The sequence below is a fragment of the Dipodomys merriami genome, unplaced genomic scaffold (assembly GCF_024711535.1).
Source record: "Dipodomys merriami isolate MVZ:Mamm:240054 unplaced genomic scaffold, mDipMer1.0.p SCAF_22, whole genome shotgun sequence".
Lineage (NCBI taxonomy): Eukaryota > Metazoa > Chordata > Mammalia > Rodentia > Heteromyidae > Dipodomys > Dipodomys merriami.
Genome location: NW_027203604.1, coordinates 14,387,472 through 14,409,779, shown reverse-complemented (window position 1 = coordinate 14,409,779; position 22,308 = coordinate 14,387,472). Strand labels below are relative to the sequence as shown.

General features: G+C 53.8%; 2 protein-coding genes across 5 annotated transcripts in view; one reads left to right on the top strand and one right to left on the bottom strand.

Annotated features, from left to right (window-relative positions):
* Positions 1 to 22,308, top strand: part of CUNH7orf50 (chromosome unknown C7orf50 homolog) — a 104,064-nt gene that overhangs the window by 59,770 nt on the left and 21,986 nt on the right. The window lies entirely within an intron of this gene.
* Gpr146 (G protein-coupled receptor 146) lies at positions 435 to 15,924 on the bottom strand. 4 transcript variants are annotated; one of them, XM_070033399.1, is made up of 4 exons: positions 15,829 to 15,924; positions 6,209 to 6,414; positions 4,210 to 4,258; positions 435 to 3,892 (listed from the first exon to the last, which is right to left on the bottom strand). In XM_070033399.1, the coding sequence occupies exon 4, from the start codon at positions 3,883 to 3,885 to the stop codon at positions 2,881 to 2,883; it is 1,005 nt and encodes a 334-aa protein (XP_069889500.1). In that variant the 5' UTR covers positions 3,886 to 3,892; positions 4,210 to 4,258; positions 6,209 to 6,414; positions 15,829 to 15,924; the 3' UTR covers positions 435 to 2,880. The 4 variants fall into 4 exon arrangements, with proteins under 4 accessions (XP_069889500.1, XP_069889498.1, XP_069889499.1 ...); XM_070033397.1 differs by lacking the exon at positions 4,210 to 4,258; XM_070033398.1 differs by lacking the exons at positions 4,210 to 4,258; positions 15,829 to 15,924 and adding an exon at positions 15,164 to 15,225.

The window sequence follows — 22,308 nt, the reverse complement described above, 5'->3', positions numbered from 1 at the left end:
AGAGGCTGGTGCAGAAGAAACATGGGTTCCAGACCAGCCTAGGCTATCTAGTGTGACCTTGTCTCAAAAAAACTAATGTTGCTATTGGGTGGTAAGTGATGATGTCTGCCTTTAGCTGGTTGGGGTTCTTTCCAGTACTATGTTCTTTCACAGTCACAGAACTTTAGGCAGATGGTCCAGCTACTGGGGCAGAGCCCACAGGTAGAGGACAGATATAAGAACTCAGTGTGCGACTTATTTCTTTCATTTATTCTTGCTTTGTGTTCTGCCCAGGGCTTTTTGAAAAGAGCAAGTGTTTGTTGTTTCTTGATCTGTCTGCTGCCATGGCAAGCAGCAGGTTCACTTTTCTACAGTGTCGCATAACCTCTGTGAAGGGAACCCCACATTAAGTTCACCTTTTGGGGTATAAATAATGAAACATGGCAACATGTGGGTTAATGAAAATAAGATCATTCATTTTGACTTCCAATAGCCAGGCAGTGCTGATAAAAGAATGAATGGCTCCCCAACATATAGCATCTTCAAATTCCTGGGAAGAACTGAGCGCTGAGCATGTGACCATTGGTTCTTCCCTGAACCCTTGGATCTTCTCTGAGAATCCCAGGTCCTCTGTGTGTGTATGTGTGTGTGAATTGGAAATCTGACATGAGCAGGGCAAGAGACATACAAGGCACACTGGGTCCCAGGATGAATTCAACCCAGGAAGGTGGTAGCGAGGGCCAAAGATCATTGGGCCATATTGGGGTGTTAGAATAGCCACTGGGGTGGGCAGAAGGCTAGAGCCAGTAGGAGGCAGGCAAAAGGAGGGTCTCTGGCCTGGAGGTGGCAGGATGAGGACGCACGATGTCAGGAATCTTGCTTGCTTGCTACAGGTGGCTGCCTGCAAAGTGTGTGTGTATGTCTGTGTGTCATGTGTCTGTGTGTTTCCACTAGAAAGACCTGACTAGGCAGATGGTGGTAAGGTCCTAGGAATCCAGTCCCCCGGTTTGTACCTAAAGTCATAGAGGAATTGCAAGGAGCAGAAATGTGACTTGGGCTCCTTCTTGCTTTGTTTGGTGGGGGAGGGAGGAGGTGGTGCCTATCCTGACTTGTGGTGGGAGCATGCCCTACTTAGGAGCTCCTCCAGGAGTAAAGGTGAAACCAGGATAAGCAAGGAAAAAGGTCCTTTAAGCCAGAACATCACTGCATAAACAACTTTCTTCATGTGGATCCCAAAAAGCTCAGCTGCGCTTGGCCCCTGGGCCTGCTCACCTGGCCTTGTAGCTCTCTGCAGAGCTATTTTCTCAGCAAACATGGAGATTGTACAGGCTGCAGTCGGGAGGCATAGCTAGTGTGTAGGCCACAGCCTTTCCTAGCCCTGCACTTGAGGGGAGGGTGAGCCAGGTAGGCTGCTGTAAGGGATCTTGCTACATCCTGGCATGCCTTTAAAAACTTACAGTCAGAACCAACTGAGGAAACGGTTGCCTGCTTCAGCCCCATGGATTACAGAGAGGAAAGTGAGCCCTCCAGAACTTGTCCCATGTGGCCCTGAGGCCAGAGTGTCCAGTGTATCTTCATAATTCTTCACACAGCAAACTTACTCAGGCCTGACCTGAAGAGATGTAGTTTGCATACAATAAATAAAATGAAAGCAACTGAATTTCCCAAGACAGGAAGAGCAGAGCTGGAGGCCGTTGTATAAGAAAGCCACAGCACTCAGGGCCATGGTCCTTGGGCGGGTGAGCTCAGAGGCAGCCTGTGTTGGGCAGTCAGAAGGAAATGTGTTAAAGACTATGTGTGTTGCAGTGTGGGGCTGGGGCTGCACCCCACCATCACCCCAACCGTCTGCAGAGACAGCGGCAGTTGCAAAGGCTAGCTTGAAGCACCTCACATTACTCCAAGGATCATGCAGGGAGATCATCAGAACTGAGGGCTGGGGCCTATGGGCTATAACTTAGTCCTGGAGACCTGGAGTCTTCCCACTTTTCCCTTTATAATGTTTTACCAAATGTGTGGACAGAAGTCCAGAGAAAGTCTCCCTGAGGCATCATTGGCCTGGGGGTTCTAGTCTGAGTTGCTCCAGAGCTGATGTCCACATGCGGTGCCACATCCCTGGCCACTAGTTCCTGGCCAGCTCAGGAGCCAAGCCAAGGGCAGTCCTGCCCTTCTCATCCCTCCAGGCCTCACAAACCAGACCTCTGCCCTGGGGAGGCCCTTTGGCTTTGGTGTTCTGTCAGAAGTCTGACTGTGTTTTCCTTTTCCTTGCGTTTGTTTTTCTTTATAGTTGTGTGCACACTTAGAGCATCTTATGTGGAAAGACAGGCGTGTGCTGAGATAAGTGGGCTGCTGTCCTCCGTGCAGGAGGGAAGCAGGTACATGGGGGCCAGTGCTCACTGACCATCACTTAGAGCCTGGTTGAGTGGCTGCAGCATGCCAAGCCAATGTGCTGTGCCTGCCCTACATGACACTGTATAGCAGACATCGGCACCCACTGGTTCTGTTTTCCTCATCTTAACACTCATCATTATCCATCAGGCATGTCTTTTTATAAAACAGTGAAAGGGGAATCTGCCCTGAAGTACAGGGTACCAATACTGGCTTTGGGTTTTCTTTTCTTCATTTGATGCCACAGGGGCAGAGGTCAGCGCGTTTGGGAAGATGTTAGGAGAGAGGCTCACAGCTCCAGGCAGGAAGGTCTGGGAGAGGCACCTGCTGCCTTCCACAGGACCTTGGCCCAAGATCTGTCATTAAGGGGACAACACAGGAAACTTGAAGAAAAACACCCATGTGCTGTTGTCCCTCTGGCACACCCCCCAGGGGAAGCAAGTGTTGCAGCGCTGGGTGGCAAAGTACTCTGCATGTCATAGGCTCTGTATCCAGACCTGGGCCTGTGGCTGTCCCCTATGCCTGTGCCATCACCTGCTGTATGCCCGAGGGGCCAGGGGAGCAGTGCCGATGCCCACAGTGCATTCGTTTGATCAGCCGCCGCAGTTTGCTGGGGAAGGTCTTGTTGATGTAACGATAGAGAAGGGGCGTTATGGAGCTGCTCAGGAAAGCCAAAAACTTGGACAAATCCTTGGCTAAATGCAGGATCCCCAGGTAGTGCCCATCCACAGGCCTCCCTCGCGAGGCCAGCACTGTGTGCCCCAGGAGGCTCAAGTAGTAAGGCGTCCAGAGCCCAAATTGTGTGCATACTGTGGCCACCAGAAGCCTGTGTACTGAGGGGTCCAGCCTGCCTGTATCCTGGTCAAGGGGTGTGGCCTCCTTCCGGACACGCGAGATGAGTGCCAGTGCATACAGCACAGCCAGGCCCGGTACCACATACCCGATGAGCACCAGGATGGCATCAGCAGCCTCTGTGTTCTGCATCTTGGCACACTCAGCAATCCTGGAGGACACGTAGCTGCAGATGTAGAAGAGCAGGGAGGAGAAGCTGGTGAGCAGCGCCCCACCCCACACAAAGCCACACACATGCCTCGTGTTATACACGCTGGCCATGTAGGTGCGTGGCAGAGCCCGCTCAATGTAGTAGTCAAGGCTGAGCAGGGCGGTGGAGTACATGGTCACCAGGGAGGCCACATTGAACAGGATCAGCAGCGTCACGTGGGCCTCGCTGCTGAGACTCCACAGCGCCCACCTGGAGTGGGGAGGTCCCAAGAGGTGCACGGGGGCCAGTGCAGCCAGCAGCAGGCCAGCCACAGCCATGTTCACAAAGTAGACATCTGGCATGGTCATGCTGCTCTTGCTGTTCACATTGGCCAGCACCAGCAGGGCATTGTAGCCCAGGCCCACAGGAACGCCTGCCACCAGGTAGAGCAGGGAGAGGACCCAGAGCCCCAGGCGCAGGTCCTGGCACAGCTGTTCCTCACCACGTCCTGTGTCATTGAGGAGGCCACAGCTCCACATGGCGCCTCTGTGGAGAGAGAAACAAAGTCATACCCTGTCCTCTAGCTCAGTACCACCAGACTCCTGGGACAACTGCCCTGTTTTCTCTGTGCAGGGGAGGGCCCAGGCTCAGAGGCTAAGGGGACCTAGTGGACATGGTGACTCTGGGCTGCTTCTGGAGGACAGCAGAGCCGGGTGACTTGCCAGGGCACCACTGTAGAGGCTGCTGTGTCCCGAGCCACACTGGCTGTGACAAGCGCTCACCATCACCCAAACGCAGGACACCTGGCAATTCTGGGGTGTCCCGCCACCAGCCCCACATAGCCAATCCTGCTTGGCTCCTACCCTTTGAAGCTGACATCCACTGAGCACCTGGAAGCACACTCCTTGGCACCTGGTAGGACATGGACACAAACATCTGTGGGCAGGTGTGCCTGGCCCAAGGGAATAGTTGTATGAAGACTCTGGTGCTATACCAGCTAGACCTGGGGCCATGACCCCCAAGAAGAGTTGCCATGTTGGGAGGAGTGTGTGAAAACAGGAGTCTACTTGAGGGTCCTGCAGGTCCTGCACCAGGGTCAGCCATTCTCTTGAGAACTACAGAGTGGCTGTGGCTGCCGCCCATTCTAGGAGTAGCGGCTATAGCATAGATGGTCAGCCCTGGGGCAGCCTGAGCCCCAGGGTCTGGCCTATCTCAGGAAGCACAAGGCAGGGTTACAGACTACATCTGTCCAATGGTCTCGACATACTCCAAGAAGAAACTCACAATGTAGAGAAAGGATTCCCTCAGATCCCATGTCCAAAAATGTCCAATTCTTTGGAAGGAAACCTTGCACTCAGAATGTTAACTTTTAGTGTATTTTATTCTGCTCCCAGAATAAAACACTTGTAGGCAGATGCACAGGAAGCCAACACTCCTGTTTCCCAAGCTCTGAACAAAGGGAGGAAGCTAGGCTGCAGTGCTGGCGCCACTGCGTCCCCACCCACCCTGTGTCCTGCGGGTGGCCATGTGTACAGGGTCACACTGCCACTTAGGATCATGGCCACCACCAGACTCCTGCCAGACACATAACCCACAGTGGGGCCCAGTTGGTATTGGGAAGGGCTGCAGGAAGGAAATGGAGGGTCTGGAACCAGTAGCTAAAGTCCCATAGTACTGGCAGCTTGGCCAGAGGTCTGCCCCGACATTTCAGGTAAATATGAGGTTCCTGACATCATCCTTAGTCAAGACCACTGGTGCCCAGCAAGAGAGGTGCTTAGCACTGGATCTCATCAGATGCAGGTACCCACTTTCCTTCCTTGGACAAGTGTTTGCACTCAAGTATTGGTCTTTTCCCCTTTGCCCCCATTCCCCAGTACTGAGGTTTGAACTCAGGCCCTTGTGCTTGCTACACAGGCACTCCACCATTTGAACCATGCCCCCAGCCCTCCCAGGTCCTCCAATGCAAGCAAGTGCTGCTCGCCATCCTATGCATTTCTTCACTATCTACCTTGGCCAAGAGCATCGCAGGAGATGTGCAACCCAACCCATTCCTGAAATGTGTTGTTGCTTAGATGTCTTCTGTCCTTCTATTTGTCCTTCTGGAGTGCTTTGCCCAAATCCTGACCACTGGCCCAACCCAGCCATTGGACAGTTTGGTACTCTGGCTCCTGCCCACTGAGCCTTCTGGCTCTGGCCACTGGGGTTGAGCTGAAGCTTGCATTGTGGCATTCTTGTCCACCAGACCCCTGTTGGCCTGGTCTTTGCATGGCATCCTAGACCCAAGCTTTGTCGAGGTGTCTCTTCATGTTCTCACTTAGTACCTTCTTCCTCAAGCTGGGTACAGGCTGTGAGAGCCACACATCCTCTTCCAAGGTGGCCCTTCACATCCATGACTGAGACAGTGTCCTCTCTGCTTGCCTCACAGGCTGACCCTGGCCTGACACACTGAGCTCCAGGCAGATCCAGTCCTCTGTCCCTCTCCATTCTATCCCTCTCGCTCAGCATTCCTGTCACTTGACTGGGAAGCTCTGGATGGTGGTTGCTCACTAGCACCGCCTCCTCCCCACAGGCAGCTTCTCCCTGGTGCCCCTATGTGACTCAACTGCCTGTCCTCTCCCCCCCCCCCCTTCCTTACCTTTATCTTAGGTCCCACATTCCTTTGTGCTGGGGGATCCAGACACCATCAGTGGGCAGCATGGCAGGGCTAGACGGTCTCCGCAGCCCAGAGGCCCTGTGGTGTCCCTGGAAGCCCTGCTGCTCTGCAGCAACTGGCAGCACAGGCTGAGCGTGCGTGAGAGCCGCGTGCTTGTGAAGGCTCGTGCCGTGGAGGCGGCACTTGTTTTCCTTCAGTAAATTACTCACCAAGTTTCTGCCTCCCTTGGCAGGCGCAGCGGCCCCTCCCTATCTCTGTTTACTGCCGGTTTCGAGAATGAGAGTTTGGACTTGGACGGTCGGCTCCACATCAAGTCGTTCATATCTCTGGGGGCCCAGGCTCAGGTCTGCTGTGGTGCCTCACACATGTCCCAACCACAAGCATCCTTTGGCTCTGTAGCTGAGTTCTCTTGACCCTTGAGAAAATAAAGCGAATAGACATTTGTCTGCAGCAACTAAGGACAAAATAGTTGGACCTCCCCAAGCCTTTACCATAGAGATTCTGTCTACTTTCACTGCAGGCCTAGGGACAGAACACTTGGAAAATGCAGTATGGCACAAGGCAGGCTTAAAATAGAAGCCCATGTTTCCAGGTTGCCCAAGCTCGTGGAGGACCTGGGGAGGGGGGGAGGGGAGGAGAGATAGTGGGAGAAAAACAAAGGAGGGGGTATCAATGCTCAGCAAGAAATGTACTCATTACCTTACTCATGTAACTGTAACCCCTCTGTATAGCATCTTCACAATAAAATTAAAAAAAAAAAAGATTAAAGAGGACCAACCCAGGAGCACAGATGTGAGCCCGAGGCTCGTCCTGCAGATAGCCCTGCCTGGCAGGGCTGCTCTCCCCCGGCACCCTGCACACAGTAGAGGGAGACTGAAGCTGCCAGGACTGCTAATGCCCTGCCACTGAAAATGGAGCAGGAGGAAGGGCTGATGCCTGCCAGCTGGGTGGCCTGGAACTCCAGAGAGTGTCACGTGAAGCAGCATCGGTTTAGAATTCCCCTGGGTGTTAGAGTGGCCCGGCCTCTGGTTTGAGATCAATGCCACTGTGTGGGGTGGTCACACCAGACCAGGCCCAGCAGAGGGGCAGTGGCTGTGTTGTGTTGGCAGCTTATTAAAATGCTGATAAGTTGAGGATCTAAGCCAGAGGTAGCTTCTGGGTATTTTTCTATCCTCAGAAGACCCCCAAGCCCAAAGATACTTGTTTTCATTCATCAGTCCTAAAAATGACATTGGTTGCTTTGTCTTGACACTGCCCTGCAGGGGGCTTCTAGTCACTGGGGGACTGGGGACCAGCCACACCTACGGCAAGGGTGTTGGTGAGACCAAGATGGGAAAGGGGAGGACAAGCCAGCAATCCCCTAGAGTGGTGTCCCTGCAGCGGCCCCATGCAGTGCCCCTGGCCAGCAGAGAGCAGAGAGTAGAGCTGGCTGTATGCTGGGAGGGCGGGCTGTGGCCACTGAGCTCAGTCAGTCTGGTCCCTGCCCGTCCTTGCCACCCAGCCTTGATGAGTGACACTTCCTCCATTATCACCCGGGAGCCAACTGGGCAGGGAGATCCCATCCTGTTGAGGCCGGCACCAGTCGGCTTCCCCAGTCCCCACCCTGAGATAGGGTGGAACTGCACCCCCATTCCCTGAGATCCTCACTTCTTCCCTATTTGAGGAAGTGGGACAATGACTTGGTTTCCACTCTTCAACAGAGGTCACAGGACCTGGGCTGAGCAGCCTTTCCAGTCAGCCAGGCCTTCTGGTAAAATTCCTTCATGAGAATAAAGAGCTCAGAACTAGAGGGTGGGAGATTTGGAGATTAAGAGAACGTTCCACAAAATAGTCTCCTCAGAAGTGGGCTCAGTGGGGCTGAGAATGTGGCTTAGTGATAGAGTGCTTGCCTAGCATGCATGAAGCCCTGGGTTCATTTTCTCAGTACTACACACATAGAAAGGGTCAGAAGTGGCACCGTGGCTCAAGTGGTAGAGCACTAGCCTTGAGCAAAAGAAGCTCAAGGACAGTGCTCAGGCTCTGAGTTCAAGCCCCAGACTGGCCCCCCCCCCCCAAAAAAAAAAGTGTGCTCAGTGTCTGACAGTGAAAGCTTGGAGGGGAGGGTGTTCCAGGAATGCCCCACTGCACAAGAACTTGTGCAATCTCCAGCCCCAGGGGGCGCTGCTCATGAGTTGAGGCCCAGAGTCAGCATACAATTTCCAGGGACCCCAGCAGACATATCAGACCATTCCTTGACTTGTTACCTGCAGCCCTAACGCACTGCCTGTCCAACTCCCCACATGCCTGGAGCCCACAGAAGGGCCTGCCTCACCTCTTGCAACCTTCCTTAGTCATCTCCTCCCCTTCCTCCTCCTCCCACCAGGACTGATCCTGTCGCACTGGCTGGTTTGTCCACCTTCCATTCTTGTCCTTGGCTACTCCTATCTCCAAAAACCTCCTCCACGCTTCCGGCAGGACCTGCCACACTTGTAGGTCCCACCCTATCCCCTGTCTGTGCTCACATTCCTCAGACCAGCACCAGGAGCTGTCCTTGTCTCCAGTTCCCTTGCACCCCTCCATTCAGATGAACCTTCTCTGTCCACCTCTCCTCAGTAGGGCCCTTACTTCCTCCCTGACCCCCTTTTCTACTAGCTCAGGGCACAGACAGCCCCAGGTAGCTTTTCCACCAGCTTCAAGCGGTGACCAGGGGACAGGCTTCAGTCATGCTCTGATCCTGGTACAGCTCTCCTAGAAGACTGAGGACATAGTACACACCCTGTTCCCCTCCTCTCTCATCACTATGGGAGGAAGTATCCACCTTCCCTTGGAATCCCAGCCAACACAGAGCCCAAAGCTGCTCCCTTCTGTGCAGTGAGCTGGGATGTGGTAGGAGGAAGGCACTGTACCACAAGCCAAGGCCCAGCTTTCTCTGTATGGCTGTCCCGTGGGCATGAAGCAGGCCTTGAGTCCCTGTGAGCCAGAAGCAGAGCGAGCCCAGATGTGATGCAGGTGCTGGGATACTGCTTAGGAGGGAGAAGGGTCACAAGACCTCGGACTCTCCAAATGTCCCAGACCATTTTGTTGTTTGCTTCCCAGTAGAATTCATTGAGACTGGGTGCTGGTGGCTCACACCTGCAGTACTAGCTACTCAGGGCTGAGACCTGGAAAACCAAGGTTCAAAACTGGCCTGGGAAAGATGGCAAGATACCATCTCCAAAATAGCCAACAAAATACTACACTATAGTGGGAGAGTACTAACCATAAGTTAGAAAGCCAAGTGAAAACACAAGGTCAGAAAAATGAAAGAAAATTCATTGATAGGTGACTCATATGCCCTCTCTTTTTAGAAATCATACTCTTAAAGGGGAGGCATGGCAGGAGCCAGGCATGGTGGCACACACCCATGACCCCAGCTACTAAAGAGGCAGAGGTACAAGAATCACTGTCTAGGCAGGAGCACTACTTGAGCAATAACCAAAGCAAAAAGGGACTGAAAGGTTTGCTCAGTTGGTAGAACATCTGCCCTGAGTTCAAACTGCCAGAGTCAAAGAAGGCAACAAGTATTGGCCAGCCTTGTGCTGCTGCTGATTCATTCCCAGAGGCAGCTGGCACAGCCTTACATATATGGGTACAGTCTCCAAGGTTCCAAGCCTGTGGAGGCCACACAGGTGAGGGAGGAGGAGAGAGGCAGAGGGCTGAATGAAGGCATTGGAGCCAGCTGAGAGTGTACGTGGAAATGTTCCCCACCACTTGGCTGGTCCCTGATCCACTCAGAACTGTAGCCTGCCAGGCTCCTCACCCCTTCTGTCCTTGTCCCAGGTACTGCTACAGCAGAAAGAACTGGGCACGTACATTCAGAGCTAGGGTTTGGGGGTGGGGAGAGGGGGCTGGGCAGGGCTGCCCTGCAAAGCCTCCAAGAGCATATGGGTGGAGGCAGGGGCCTCTCCACTGAGGGGAGCCTGGTGGAAGCTGGGGGCAGAAGGGGGCAGAATACTGGTGATCCATTTGTGGCTCTGTTCCTGTCCAGGCCTCCCTGCTGACTTGGGGTACCCTCAGGCCATTCTGAGCCTGTCACGGTTCTGTTGGGTAGGCACACAGGAGTGGTTTTGTTTCCCTCTGAGGTACACCAGGGGCAGCCCAGGAAGGTGCCTGCCCTGTGGGGTTGTAAGGACTTAGCTGTTTCCACAGCCTCCCTTGCCCTATGTCTTCAGCTAGGGCCTTCATGTGTATCCTACTGGAGAGTCCCTGTGTTCAGATATCCTTATGGGTGAGAGGTGGACCTCACTTCCTGGAAAGAAGGCTCCAGGTGTCATGTTGGAAGTTGTGGCCTTGGCCCCAGAGGGGCTGTCCCTTCTGTCCCATCCAACTGAGCAGCTGTGGAGTAACTTGAGAAAAGAAAGCTGGTCATGGTAGTTCACACCTGTAGTCGCTTAGGACTTAGGAGGTGGAGGCAAGAAGATCTCAAATTCAAGGCTAACCTGGGCAAAGTTAATGAGACTCTGTAAATGAAGGACCAAAAGGGCTGGAGGTGTGGCTCAAATGGTAGAGCACTTGGCTAGCCTGTGTGAGGCCCTAGTCCATACAACTGAAATGAAAAGAAAACCTGTAGGAATGTCTGGTCTCCAGACCAGTAGGGACAGGCAGGACAGGGTCCTTGCTGAGAACGGAACCAACCCAGTGGTCTGGGGAGCTTCCTGCCTTCTTGAAATTTGTAGCAGTGCCCATCCTCCCAAGCTGGGTGGCTGGCTGCTTTGTTCTGAGCCTTGAACAGTTTGGAGATCTTGGGTTTCTTCCTGATTCCTAACTGTAGCCCCACAAGCTTCCCACCTTCCCAGAGGTCATCTTCAAACATCCTCGAAGCACCTGGCCTAGACATCCTGCTACACGCCTGGGTGCAGGCAGAGCCCCTGTGGATCTGTGAGACAATACATCTTGATGCATCTTGGTCTGACATAAGTCAGAACAGTAGGTGTGCCTGGGCCTGGCTGACAGAATGGGACACAGACAGGAGCACAGCAGCTGTTGTCCAACCCCCCCCCACGCCTCCCCTGCCCCCGTCTCCCCACCTCCAGGGCTCCCTGCTCCAACATGAACTTGCAACATGGCCCCACAGTCCTAAAACTGCTTTTACATACCAACTCGGCCTCTGGAATCAGTTGGCTGCTGGCAGGGGGCTTGTGCCCTGAAGTCTGCCGAGAGCCAGGGCAGTGGCACTGGGAGCCAGGCCCCCCTAGGTTTGCATGCCACTCTTGCTGCTCCAAGCTTTTTTAGGAGGTTGCTGCTAGCTCTGCCTGCTTCCCTAAGTTTCAGAAAATCCTTATGAGTATGTCAGGAGGATTAAATAAAGCAATTCTCGTGAAGGTAGGCCCTAGAGGGGCAGGCTACAAGCCTCCCTGCTGTCACTAGGAGGCTGGCCTGTGGCCTTTTGCTCAGAATCATGCTTGACTGACATGTAAAGTGGAGGCATAGGGGCAGCAGCACACGAGTCCAGGTGAGCGGCGTAAGCACACACAGGCAGGGCACGGTGGATGAGGAAGACCCTCCAGCACTCATCTCACTTGGGGGACCAGAGAGGCTCTGCCAAACTGCAGTCACTGTGTTCTAGCTGGGGCCTTCAATAGTCTCCAGTGCCATACTACAGGGTAAAATACTTGCTTCTCTGGCCTGTCTTCACTGCTCTCCAAGGAACGCAGAATTGGGAAGAAGATGTGCTTCAAGGGTTGAAGTTATTTTCTGCTTATACCTTTTTGGGGGGCTGTAGTGGGGGTTGGGGGTTGAACTCTGGGCCTTGGGCGTGCTAAGTGGTCTTCTACCATGGGAACTACCTACCCTACCCCAGCCTTTCTGCTTGTAACTGGGTGGACCCCACATGGACCAGCTCCTGAGGCCACAATGGACAGGACAAGGGCCCCATTCAGCCTGGCTGTTTGGAGTGTATTATGGTGAGACATTGGCTTCTTTCTTGTACACCTTATTTTAAAAGAGCCCTGTGGCATGAACTGACTGTAAATCTGCTCACAGTGATGGTCAGTAAGCAACAAAAGCCTAGAGCTGATCAGTGATCCCTGCTGGCAGTGGATGCCAGGAGTGGCCCAAGGGAACTGTCTGTGGCAACAGGGACACAGGGATATGGAGAGTGCAGGCCCAGCACAGAAAGTTTTGGAGCGGGGGAAGGGGGGTGGCTGGACATGACTCACTATAACCTCCCAGTCTCCTTTTCCTGCTGTTGTTCACCAGGAGAGTCTGCCTTCCTCTGTTTAGGGCCTCCCCTCTCAGTTGGGGGGGGGGGCGGGGGAACCTTTCTCCATGCATGTCTGAGATATCCTTGTGTCCTGTCTATTCGACCTGCCTTTGTTCTACTCACCCATGGTGTTTTGCTGTGGGCACCAGCACCCTTGGGAATGCCTCCCTGACCATGCCCTCGGCCAGGGTGCTGAGGTACAACCATCTCCCTCTGCTGCTGTGCACAACTTGTGCACAAGGGAAGAAGCTGGGCCAGAGTGGTCCCAGTTTAACTCTTGGGGATGTAGATGTCCCTAGCAATAGATTACAGGGCCCAGGCACAGTGTGCTGTGAGGGCTGGGGAGCCAGTGGGCAGACAGCTCGGCCTCCCAGCTGTGAGGCCTCCCAGCCCAGGCACCTGGCAAGCTGCTTCTGTTGGAAGGAGACCTGCTGTACACCAGGAGACTCACTTGGGGTGCATGTTCTGGAACAGAGTGCTTTGAAAATGACTCCCAAGTGTTTATTTGTTTTGATAGTAATAGGCAGAGGCCTTGGCGACAATTAGCATCCAGCTCTCAGAGCCCAGCGCTCAGGGGAGGCCCAGGCTGTCATGGTTTTCAGTGTGGAGAGCTGGCTTGGGCTGGCTCTGATCACTGAGGCTCTGCCTTCCTAGGGTGCAGTAAGAAGCCTCCTTATGTGGATAGCTGGTTTGGATTTGAGTGACATTTGCTTTCTAATTCCCACAGCCAAGCAGTGAGTGTGAGCCGGGCAACCTGGCCTAGCTGAGTACAGGGAGCATGCTGTCGGTCCATGGCCAAGAGTGTGCTTGTTGCTGGCTCTGGAAAGCCCTTGGGGGCTGACACCAGCAACCCTGGCCACGAGCAAGCTGGGTGCCTGTGCAGGGGCCTTGGACTCTATCTCCCTGGAAGATGATGGGGCATACATACTTTATTGGTACTAGCTACTTAGACTGTTTTCCCCCAACTAATGTGGTTTAAAGTTAATGCCCTAGGGCTGGGAAGGTGGCTCAGTGGTAGAGCGCTTGCCTTGCATGCTCGAGGCCCTAGGTTCGATTCCTCAGCACCACATAAGCAAAAAGAAAAAAGCCGGAAGTGGCACTATGGCTCAAGTGGTTAGAGCGCTAGCCTTGAGCTGAAGAGCTGAGGGACAGTGCCCAGGTCCAGAGTTCAGGCCCCACGACCGGACCCCCCCCCCCCCCCCCGCCAAAAAAAAAATGCCCTGTCCAAATACACCAGACCAGGGAAAACAGGAAAAGGACACACACACACACACACACACACACCCCTCCAGGAAAAGGACACACACACACACACACACACACACACACACACACACACACACACACACACACACACACACACACACACACACACACACACACACACACACACACACACACACACACACACACACACACACACACACACACACACACACACACACACCCCTCTCTCTCCCCAAGCAGCAGGCGTAGCACCCCATCTGGGCTTCCTGAAGTCTTACCTGCAGGGAAGCTGCAGATCTTATCACAGCCTTGGTGTTTATTTTTACTCTCATGGTTGGGCTAATCTAGAGAGCTGCTTACTTGATTTGCTCTGGTTCTGATTAAAATTGGGAGCCCCCCCCCACATTCCCCTCAGCATGCATGGAGGGGCCCAGGGTGTGCTCTGGGGTACACAGGACACCTGCCCATCTCCATCTGCCTTTCTGCTTGTTTTGCACAGGGCTCCTGCACTTACTCCCAAGAGACCCAGTTCCTCTCTCCTCAGCAGCAGCTCATGTTGCATCTCAAGCCAGTCAAAAAACTTTCAGCTTTTCTTTCCAAATGGAGTGCCCCTGGGCTCTGGAACTGGTGCTTTGGAGTCCTGGCCCTTTGAGAGCCTGTGGACAGACAGTCTGGTGCTACCAGGTCAGGCAAGTGTGGTAGTAGAGCCAGCCTTGCCTTGGGGAGTGGGGAAGCTGGGGCACCTTCGGGTAGGAGTAACAGAAAAGAAACCAGTATCCCAGTATCTGTTGACTATCATGCTCACTTACATGTGAACCTGGACGATTTGCTCCCCTCCCCAAAGGCCTAGCCTTGGCTGTATGGTTCCACAGTGTAGCTAGGTCATTACAGGACAGGTGACAGTTCCTATTTCAGGATTCTAAGTAACTTCAGGGGCAGAGAGAGGAAGAAGAGCTCTTTCCTTTCCTCTCCCTCCCCAGTGAGCAGCATACCCAGCTTCCTGCCTGTCAGCTCTCCAGCCAAGCTTTCCTAAGAGTGCCACTTATCCACTGTTAAACAGATGCAGTCCACCTTTACATCTCTTCCTAAATTTCCTTATGTTCTCACTTTTTTCTCATCAGCTTATTTAGAGACTCATGAAATACAGATGCCAAGTCAACTCTGACATTTACATTCTACCCTCCATCTGTATTCTTCCCTCCTCAGGGTGTTTCCATACTCATGAGAAAGGCAGGACAACAAGGGGACACCTGTGTGGCCTATCTGTAACACAAAGGGCACAGTAAGTGCTGAATATATTCAAATTTTTAAAAGCCATCTTCATTTAGGAAGAGGTTCTGATTCTGGTTTGGAGATCTGGTCTTTAAGGAGCTGTGTAGCAGGTCAAGAGTAATGTCTAGACCTGGTGTAATTATTTGTTTTTCTGAGACTTGAACTTAAGGCCTTCTGATTGCTCAGCTGGTGCTCTACTACTTGAACAATGCCTCCAGCCAGACCTTTTTTTTGCTGGTTTTGAAAATAGAGTCTCCCGGACTTTTCTGCCAGGGGCTGTTCTCAAACCAAAACCCTTCCAAGTTCCAGCCTCTTAAGTAGGTAGGATTAGATTACAGGAGTGAGCCATTTGGTGTAATTATTAATAATGCCTCTTTTCACTCTTAGCAGTGCCCCAGTTAGGACAATATAGTGCCTGGTCACCACGAGGCACGAGCAGCCCCACCTGGGTCAGAACCTCTCGATTCACAGACGCTGCTTGCTCTTCTGTGAGTGCTTCTACTAAATGCTGAAGATAGGAAAGAAAAAAGAGGGGGCGTCACGCTGCTCCCTCAGGAGAGGTGCTGGTTGCTTAACGTGGGACAGGATCTCGACTAAGCCCCTGTCCGCAGATAAGGAGATCAAAGGTGGCAGGTGCTGCGGCTCGGCCAGCGCGACGCTGTCCCGGGCCAGGCTGGGCTGGACGCCCGCCCGGCGCGGTGACAGCGCGGAGGGGGCCGATTTTCGAAGGCGTCTGTCCCCGCTGCGCGCCGGACGGGGCGCTCGACCCCGCTCTGCTATCCCGGCGTCCTGAGACCCGTCACCGGAGGGGCGGCAGCGGTGACCCGGAGCCGGGACAGGTGAGGGGGCAGCGCCGCCTACGCGAGCGGCGAGCTGGCCGCGGGTCCTCGGGTCAATGACCCAGCGGGCGCCCGGCCCCTGGCGGTCCGCCCCTGGCTCGGCTGGCCGGGCGCCGGTCCCTCCCGTGGGGACAGCAGCGACGCTGGGCCGGGCCCCGGGCGAAGGACGAGCGAGGCTGAGCCCCGGGAGCGGTGGCTGCCCTCCCCCCTCCGCGGCCGACACCGGGAGCTCGCCCGACCGACCCGACCCCAGGCCCCGGGCCCCACTCACCCGCTGGCTGGGCGGCGGCCCGCGCGAGAGCCGCTGGCGGGCGGCTCGGGGCTCCGCGGAGGCGGCGGGGCTCACGGCGCGCACGCCGCCGGGGCCCTGTGTACACACGTGACGGGCGGCCCCGCCCAGGCCCCGCCCCCGGCCGGCGGGCGCCCGCTCCCGCAGGCCCCGCCCCTGCCCTGCCTCCTGGTTGCCGGGCAACGGCGCCGCAGGCCCCGCCCCCACGCGCTGGGGGGGGAGGGGGCGCATGAGGGTGGGGGCTGCCGGCGCCCCTTGTGGATCCCGAGTCTGCGGGGAGTCCGCAAACCCCAGGCTCTTTTGCGAGAAATTTCTGGGAACTGCGTGGTGCTTTCTAAGGTGCTTGGTGTGCTGAGTCACAAAAAAACGCTCTTATCTGCAGCGCTCCGAGCCGCGAGGGAGGAAACCACTGGTAATCTAGCGCTTCCAGGTGCACCTGCTCCCCGCCTGGCCGGGGGCTCGCCAGCCCGTCACTTCCCGCTTTCCCGAGTTGCGTTGTAAACCGAGCCGGTAGCAGGAAAGCCATTTTCGAGAAACAGCGTTTCATCTGAAGCTGATAATTTTGTCTATTGTTACATGTGGGAAAAGTGGAAGGTCGCGGTCGCTTTCTCTGCTGCCGTGGTCCAGTGCCCCGCAGCACATGCCGGTTCAGGGCCTCAAAGGCTGCTGCTTCAAAGTTGAAGCACGCGTGTGGCAGAGTTGGATGTAGATTTGCTGGAGGGCCTGGGTTGTGTGGATGGCAGTCAGAGCAGCATCGGCATCGGTGACAGTGGGGCATCCCTCAGCCCTGAGCACCTCAGTGGGCCTCCTGGCCTCCCGAGGCTTGGGGACTAGACTAGCTACCCAGATCAGAGAGAGACACCTGTAGTGCCTAGCTTTCCCCCATTGCTCTTGCCTGTTAGCTGTCTTGCTTATCAGTTCCACAGTCAGGTTGGTTTTTGGTGGTAGTTGTGTGTGTGTGTGCCTCGGTGCTTGTGCTGGTCCTGGGGCTTAAACTCAGGGCCCCGGGCACTGTCCCTGAACTTTTTTGCTCGAGTAGTTCCACTTTTGGCTTTTGGGTGGTTAATTGGAGATAAGAGTCTCATGGTCTTTACTGTCCAGGCTGGCTTTGTACCACTATCCTCAGATCTCAGCCCTCTGAGTAGCTAGGATTACGAGCATGGCTCCACATCAGGTTTTTGTTGCAATGGGAGTTAGTTACTAGCTGGCTGGGCCTGGTCTGCCCAAAGGTGCTAGGAGCCCCTATTAGCCATCAGCAGACACCTAACTCATCTTATTTTGCCTGTTCTCTTGAGGTATGTACGTAGTTCCCGGTCCCACGAATTCCAATACATAACTAACAGTAGAAGTACTATTATTGGCTGGGAATGTGGCTTAGTGGTGAGTGCTTGTCTAGCATGCTTGAAGCCCTGGGTTCGATTCCTCAATATCACATAGGAAACAAAAAACCAGAAGTAGTTCTGTGGCTCAAGTGGTAGAGTGCTTGCCTTGAGCCAAAGAAGCTCAGGGACAGTGCCCAGGCCCTGAGTTCAAGCCCAAGACTGGCAAAGAAAGAGAGAGAGACACAGAGAGAGAGAGAGAGACAGAGACAGAGACAGAGACAGAGAGAGACAGAGAGAAGGAAGTACTGTTATTTTCTGGGGTACTAAAAAGAGAGCAACCTGTCAATTACATGCTAATGTTTTATCACTTATGAGAAACCCTCTAAGTATAGAGAGTTTTGTGTCTCAACAATCAATGAAATAACAGTATTCTGTTACAGTTACCTAGATGGGTCCTTGGCTTTCTAGATCAGCATGCTGGGGTTTGGGGAGTGTTCTTGTGTGTTTGCTTACAATGTTAGAGTACAGCAGAGGGCCTCTTGCATTTTAGGCAAGTGCGCTACCACTGAGAGACATCCAACCTGCCTACCTGCCCGCTCTCCCTCCCTCCCTCCCTCCCTCCCTCCCTTCCTCCTTCCCTTCCCTCCTTCCCTCCCTTCCCTTCCCTCCTTCCCTCCCTTCCCTTCCCTCCTTCCTTTCCTTCCCTTCTCTCCCTTCCCTTCTCTCCCTTCCTTCCTTCCTTCCTTCCTTCCTTCCTTCCTTCCTTCCTTCCTTCCTTCCTTCCTTCCTGTACTGGGGTTTGAACTCAGGGGCTAAGGGTGCTTTTCCTTAGCTTTTTCACATAAGGCTGGCATTCTACCACTTGAGCCACATTTTCACCACTTCTGGCTTTTTGTTAAAGATAAGAGTCTCATGTGCTTTCCTGCCCAGGCTAGCTTTCAACCTCAATCCTCAGATTTCAGCTTCCTGAGTAGCTAGGATTGCAGGTATGAGACGTCAGTGCCAGCATCAACCCCACTTTCTAGAACAGGTTTGGGAATTTTGGTCCTCCTAAAAACTGCATAAATGTACGTTCTGTTGTCTACATTGTGTAAATGTCCTGGTCAGGGTCTGTGCAGCCTGTCCCCTAGACTCCTCCATGTCCCACAGGGTACCTGTGGCTGGTGGGACTGCTGTTTGTAACTGGAAAGCACTTCAGGGCAACTCCAGCCAAGCCTGTCAAGGCTCAGCCAGTGTGGGCTGCTGTGTGGCAGGGAAGACAGAGTCCACTGTACTTGGGGGAGCTTCCCAGTGAGCCCTCTCTGCCCTGAGCCCAGGGAAGTACCTTCCAGACAGGGAGAGGAGAAGTGTGCTGCTGAGGGTTACATCTGGGTACTGTGCACTGGCCACTCCCCCCATTGTGAAGGCAAAGGGGACAGAAGTTATGTGGTACTCTACCTGACTCTTGCTACACCTTCCTCTGGTGTTGATGGTTAAAAATCGGGGGGCAGGGGAATGGGCTCCTGACCTACAGCTGCTTTTGTGGTCACAAATGCTGGAGTCACAAGACTGGCCCCCTATTATATTCAGCCCAGTGCTGAGGTCATGAGCCATGGAAACATTGGAACTGCCCTTCTCCTGCACATTCCGGAGACTTGGAAGGTCTTCCCTGCCCCCCCCCCCCAGTAGCTTGATAAGATCAGCAGCATTCCACAGCAAGGGCACAAGGGCACTTGGGCACTGGTCAGGAGCCCGGAGTGGCCCAGCTCCCAGGACTGCTTGCCTTTGCTGGGGGCAGGGGGGCCGCAGGGGGAATGCCAGGCTGATAGCCGCCCTCCCTGAATGGGCCCCTGCCCCTGGGAATGCATCTCTTCTGGTAATTGTGCATCCAGTTGGACATGTTGTCCAGGGACAGGGTATTTTTTTTAAGTTAATTTATTAGGTCTTGAGAGAATGGCTGGTCTGTCCGCCTCTTCCATGCAGAAATAGGGAAGGCCTGATGAGAAATAGATCCTCCTCTGGGGATGAGCTGGGCCAGGCACAGTGCCGTGAGTCCATGCAGGGCTCAGGTTCCTGGGGTCAGCACAGGCCAACACCTCTGTTAGCACTGATGCCCACTGCTTCCTCCTGCCAGCTTTCAATCTATATAACTTTGTACCAGGACCTTTGCTGTGTGCACCAAACTTGTTCTTCCCACCCGTAACTTGAGAAGAGCCAGGATGTAGCTCTAACAATGTAGCCAAGTCCTCTGGCCTAATGGTGACCCCCAGGGCACTTGGCACGCAGTGCCAGCTTGCCCGTAGGAGGACAGGGCTGTGGCGACCCCACTCCCAGCCCGGCTCCAGGCTACGACCTGTAGCTGGAATGTGAGAGAGCAGTGGCTTACAGAGCAGCTGTCCTGACCCTGTCCCCTCCTCCCTCCAGGAGTCACAGGCATGGGGAGACAGTCAAGTGGGCTCCCTTACCAGGAGCCTCTGGGAGACCTCCGGCAGGATTCTGCCTTGTGGTGGGAGCACACTGAACTTGAGCTTGGTGGGACATACCAGGCTCGCCCCCCCCCTCATGCCACACCCACTGCCCTCCCTAGCTCCCACCCCCTCTCTAGCTCCAACACACACACAGGGAGCCTGATTTGGCAGGTGTTCCACACTCAGTAGGTCCTGGCATGGCCCTGCGGGTGCTCTGTGCCCAGAAATTCTGGCCCCACTCAGCATGCTGCTGGAATGAGCTATGGCAGCTGGGGAGAGGGGAAACAGGAGGAGGTGGCTTTCCGGGCATCAGTGTTTATAGCAGCTGACAGCCCTGTCCAACAGCCTTCCTCCTGTATGTAGAGGGCCACCTTCCCCAGCAGACGGCCACCACGAGGGACGGTATCACGGTGACCAGCCTGGGAGGCAAAGGACAGCCATGTGAGCACAGCACAGACACATGTCCACACCCAGGAGACATGGGGCCTCCAGGCCCTACCTGCCGACTGGTCCCCACACCACATGCTGTGTGCCGGGCTTTGACTCAGACCCAGGAGGGTTGCCCTCACCTGCCTGGGCCCCTCCACTGCAGCCTGATAGGGAGCAAAAGGCGGAGAAGAGGAAGGATATTACTGCTAATGGCAGTCACTGCAGGGAGAACTAGGGCCAGGGCCTGGCCTGCACAGTCATCAGTTGGCCCTGGCAAGAGTCTGAGGCCTAGAAGGCTGAAGCAGCTGTGGTGTTGTAAAGCAACACTTGGAAACACTGCTCCTGTGCTGAGGCGGCCATGAACTGTGGGAAGGAGGTAGCATGGGACAAGTTGGGATGGTCTGGGCAGATTGTACATTGACGGAGGTTCCTTGCCACCTAGCTGACAAGGGGCAAGTGATGTTGTCTCCATGACAACACTCACCACTGCCTAGACCCCTGCCTTTGCTGTGCTCCCAGGCTAAGCATCCATCAGTCTCCCCCCAAACATACTCAGGACCCAGGCTTTGCGCACTCAGGACAGGCGCCCAGCTCCCACTGTCTGCCATATTCTCCGAGTGGGCCCTAGGAACTCTTCACTGCCAGTCCTCCTAACCCAGTGCCAACAGTTGAAAGGAAGGTGGGTGGGGCCCAGGCTCCAGGCTGGATGCCTGGTTCTGCTCCCCCGGCTGCTCGGGCTGTCACAGGGGTCTGCAGCTGGTGAGTGCCAGGTCCATGGAACCAACCAGCCAGCCTGGTACTTCTGAGCTTTCTCTCTCTTCCCTTTCTTTTATTCTAATTTACTTTATTATTGTTTCAGAATGATATGCAGCAAGGTTACCTTTACATACACCAGGTACTAAGTATATTTCCTTTCATACAGTGTCATCTGTTCCCTCATTCTCTCCCATTCCCTTCCTCCCATCTCCACCCACGAGTTACATAGTTCACTTTCATCAATGTCCCATGTGCCCCACTGCTGCACTTCTTTGCCATTTTCCCTCTAATTCTGTGCCGTCCTCCTACCCTCCCACAGATGTGCACATGAGTACACCATGCATAAAGAATACAGAGTCATCAGACAAAAACCAAATCAAGAAAAACATCAGGTGCCAGGGGCTCAATCCTAGCTACTCAGGAGGCTGAGATCTGAGGATCGGGATTCCAAGCCAGCCTGGGCAGGAAAGTCCATGAGATTCTTATCTCCAATAAACCACCAGTAAACCAGAAGTGGGACTGTGGCTCAAATGGTAGAGTGCTTATCTTGAGCTGAAGAGCTCAGGGACAATGCCCAGGCCCAGAGTTCAAGCCCCAGGACTGATTAAAAAGAAAAACATCTTTTGGTTCCATATCTTTAGAGTTCGTTTCAATATGTATATTATTTTATACATATGAAGAGTAGCTTGAGTGTTGCACCTTTGTGATTTTCTCCTAAGATTATCCTCTTTTGATCTCTAGAATTCTGTGTAATTTGTCTTATCCCAGTGTGTTTTAGATCTAACTTCTGCATATCAGGGAGAATATACACTGCCATTTGTTTCTCTGGTGGTGGCTTACCTCACTCAACATGATTTGTTCTAGTTCTTTCCACTTCCCTGCAAATGACATTATTTTATTCTTTCTAATGGGTGTGTAATAAAATTCCATTGTATATAGATACCACATTTTTTGGATCTACCCATTTGTTGTGGGATATCTGCAGTGTTTTCATATCTTGGCTATTGTGAATAGTGTGGCAATGAACATGGATATGCAGATGTCCTTATCATATCCTGCTTATAATGCTCAGGATAGATGCCAAGGAGTGGTATGGCTGGGTCGTAGGGCAGGTTGTAGTTTTTTGAGCAACCTCTCAACTGCTTTCCAGAGTGATTGTACTAGTTTACATTCCTACCACTAGTATGATAGGGTTCCTTTTTCTCCCATCTCCCTGCCAGCATTTGTTGTTAGAATTCAAAATGCTGACCAATCTAACTAGGGTAAGATGGTATCTTAGGGTTGTTTTGATTTGCATTTCCTTTATGGCCAGGGATGATGAGCAATTTTTTTTTTTCCAGGGCTGAGGATCGAACCCAGGGCCTTACGCACGCCGGGCGGGCACCCTTCCGCTGTGCTAAACCCCCAGCCCCGATGAGCAAAATTTCTCATATGTTTCTTTTCCTTTTTTTTTTTTTTTTTGCCAGTCTTGAAGCTTGAACTCAGGGCCTGTGTACTGGCCGTGAGCT

Excerpts from the sequence above, each read along its gene's own strand:
- Gpr146 (XM_070033399.1), bottom strand. The coding sequence starts at position 3,885 with ATGTGGAGCTGTGGCCTCCTCAATGACACAGGACGTGGTGAGGAACAG.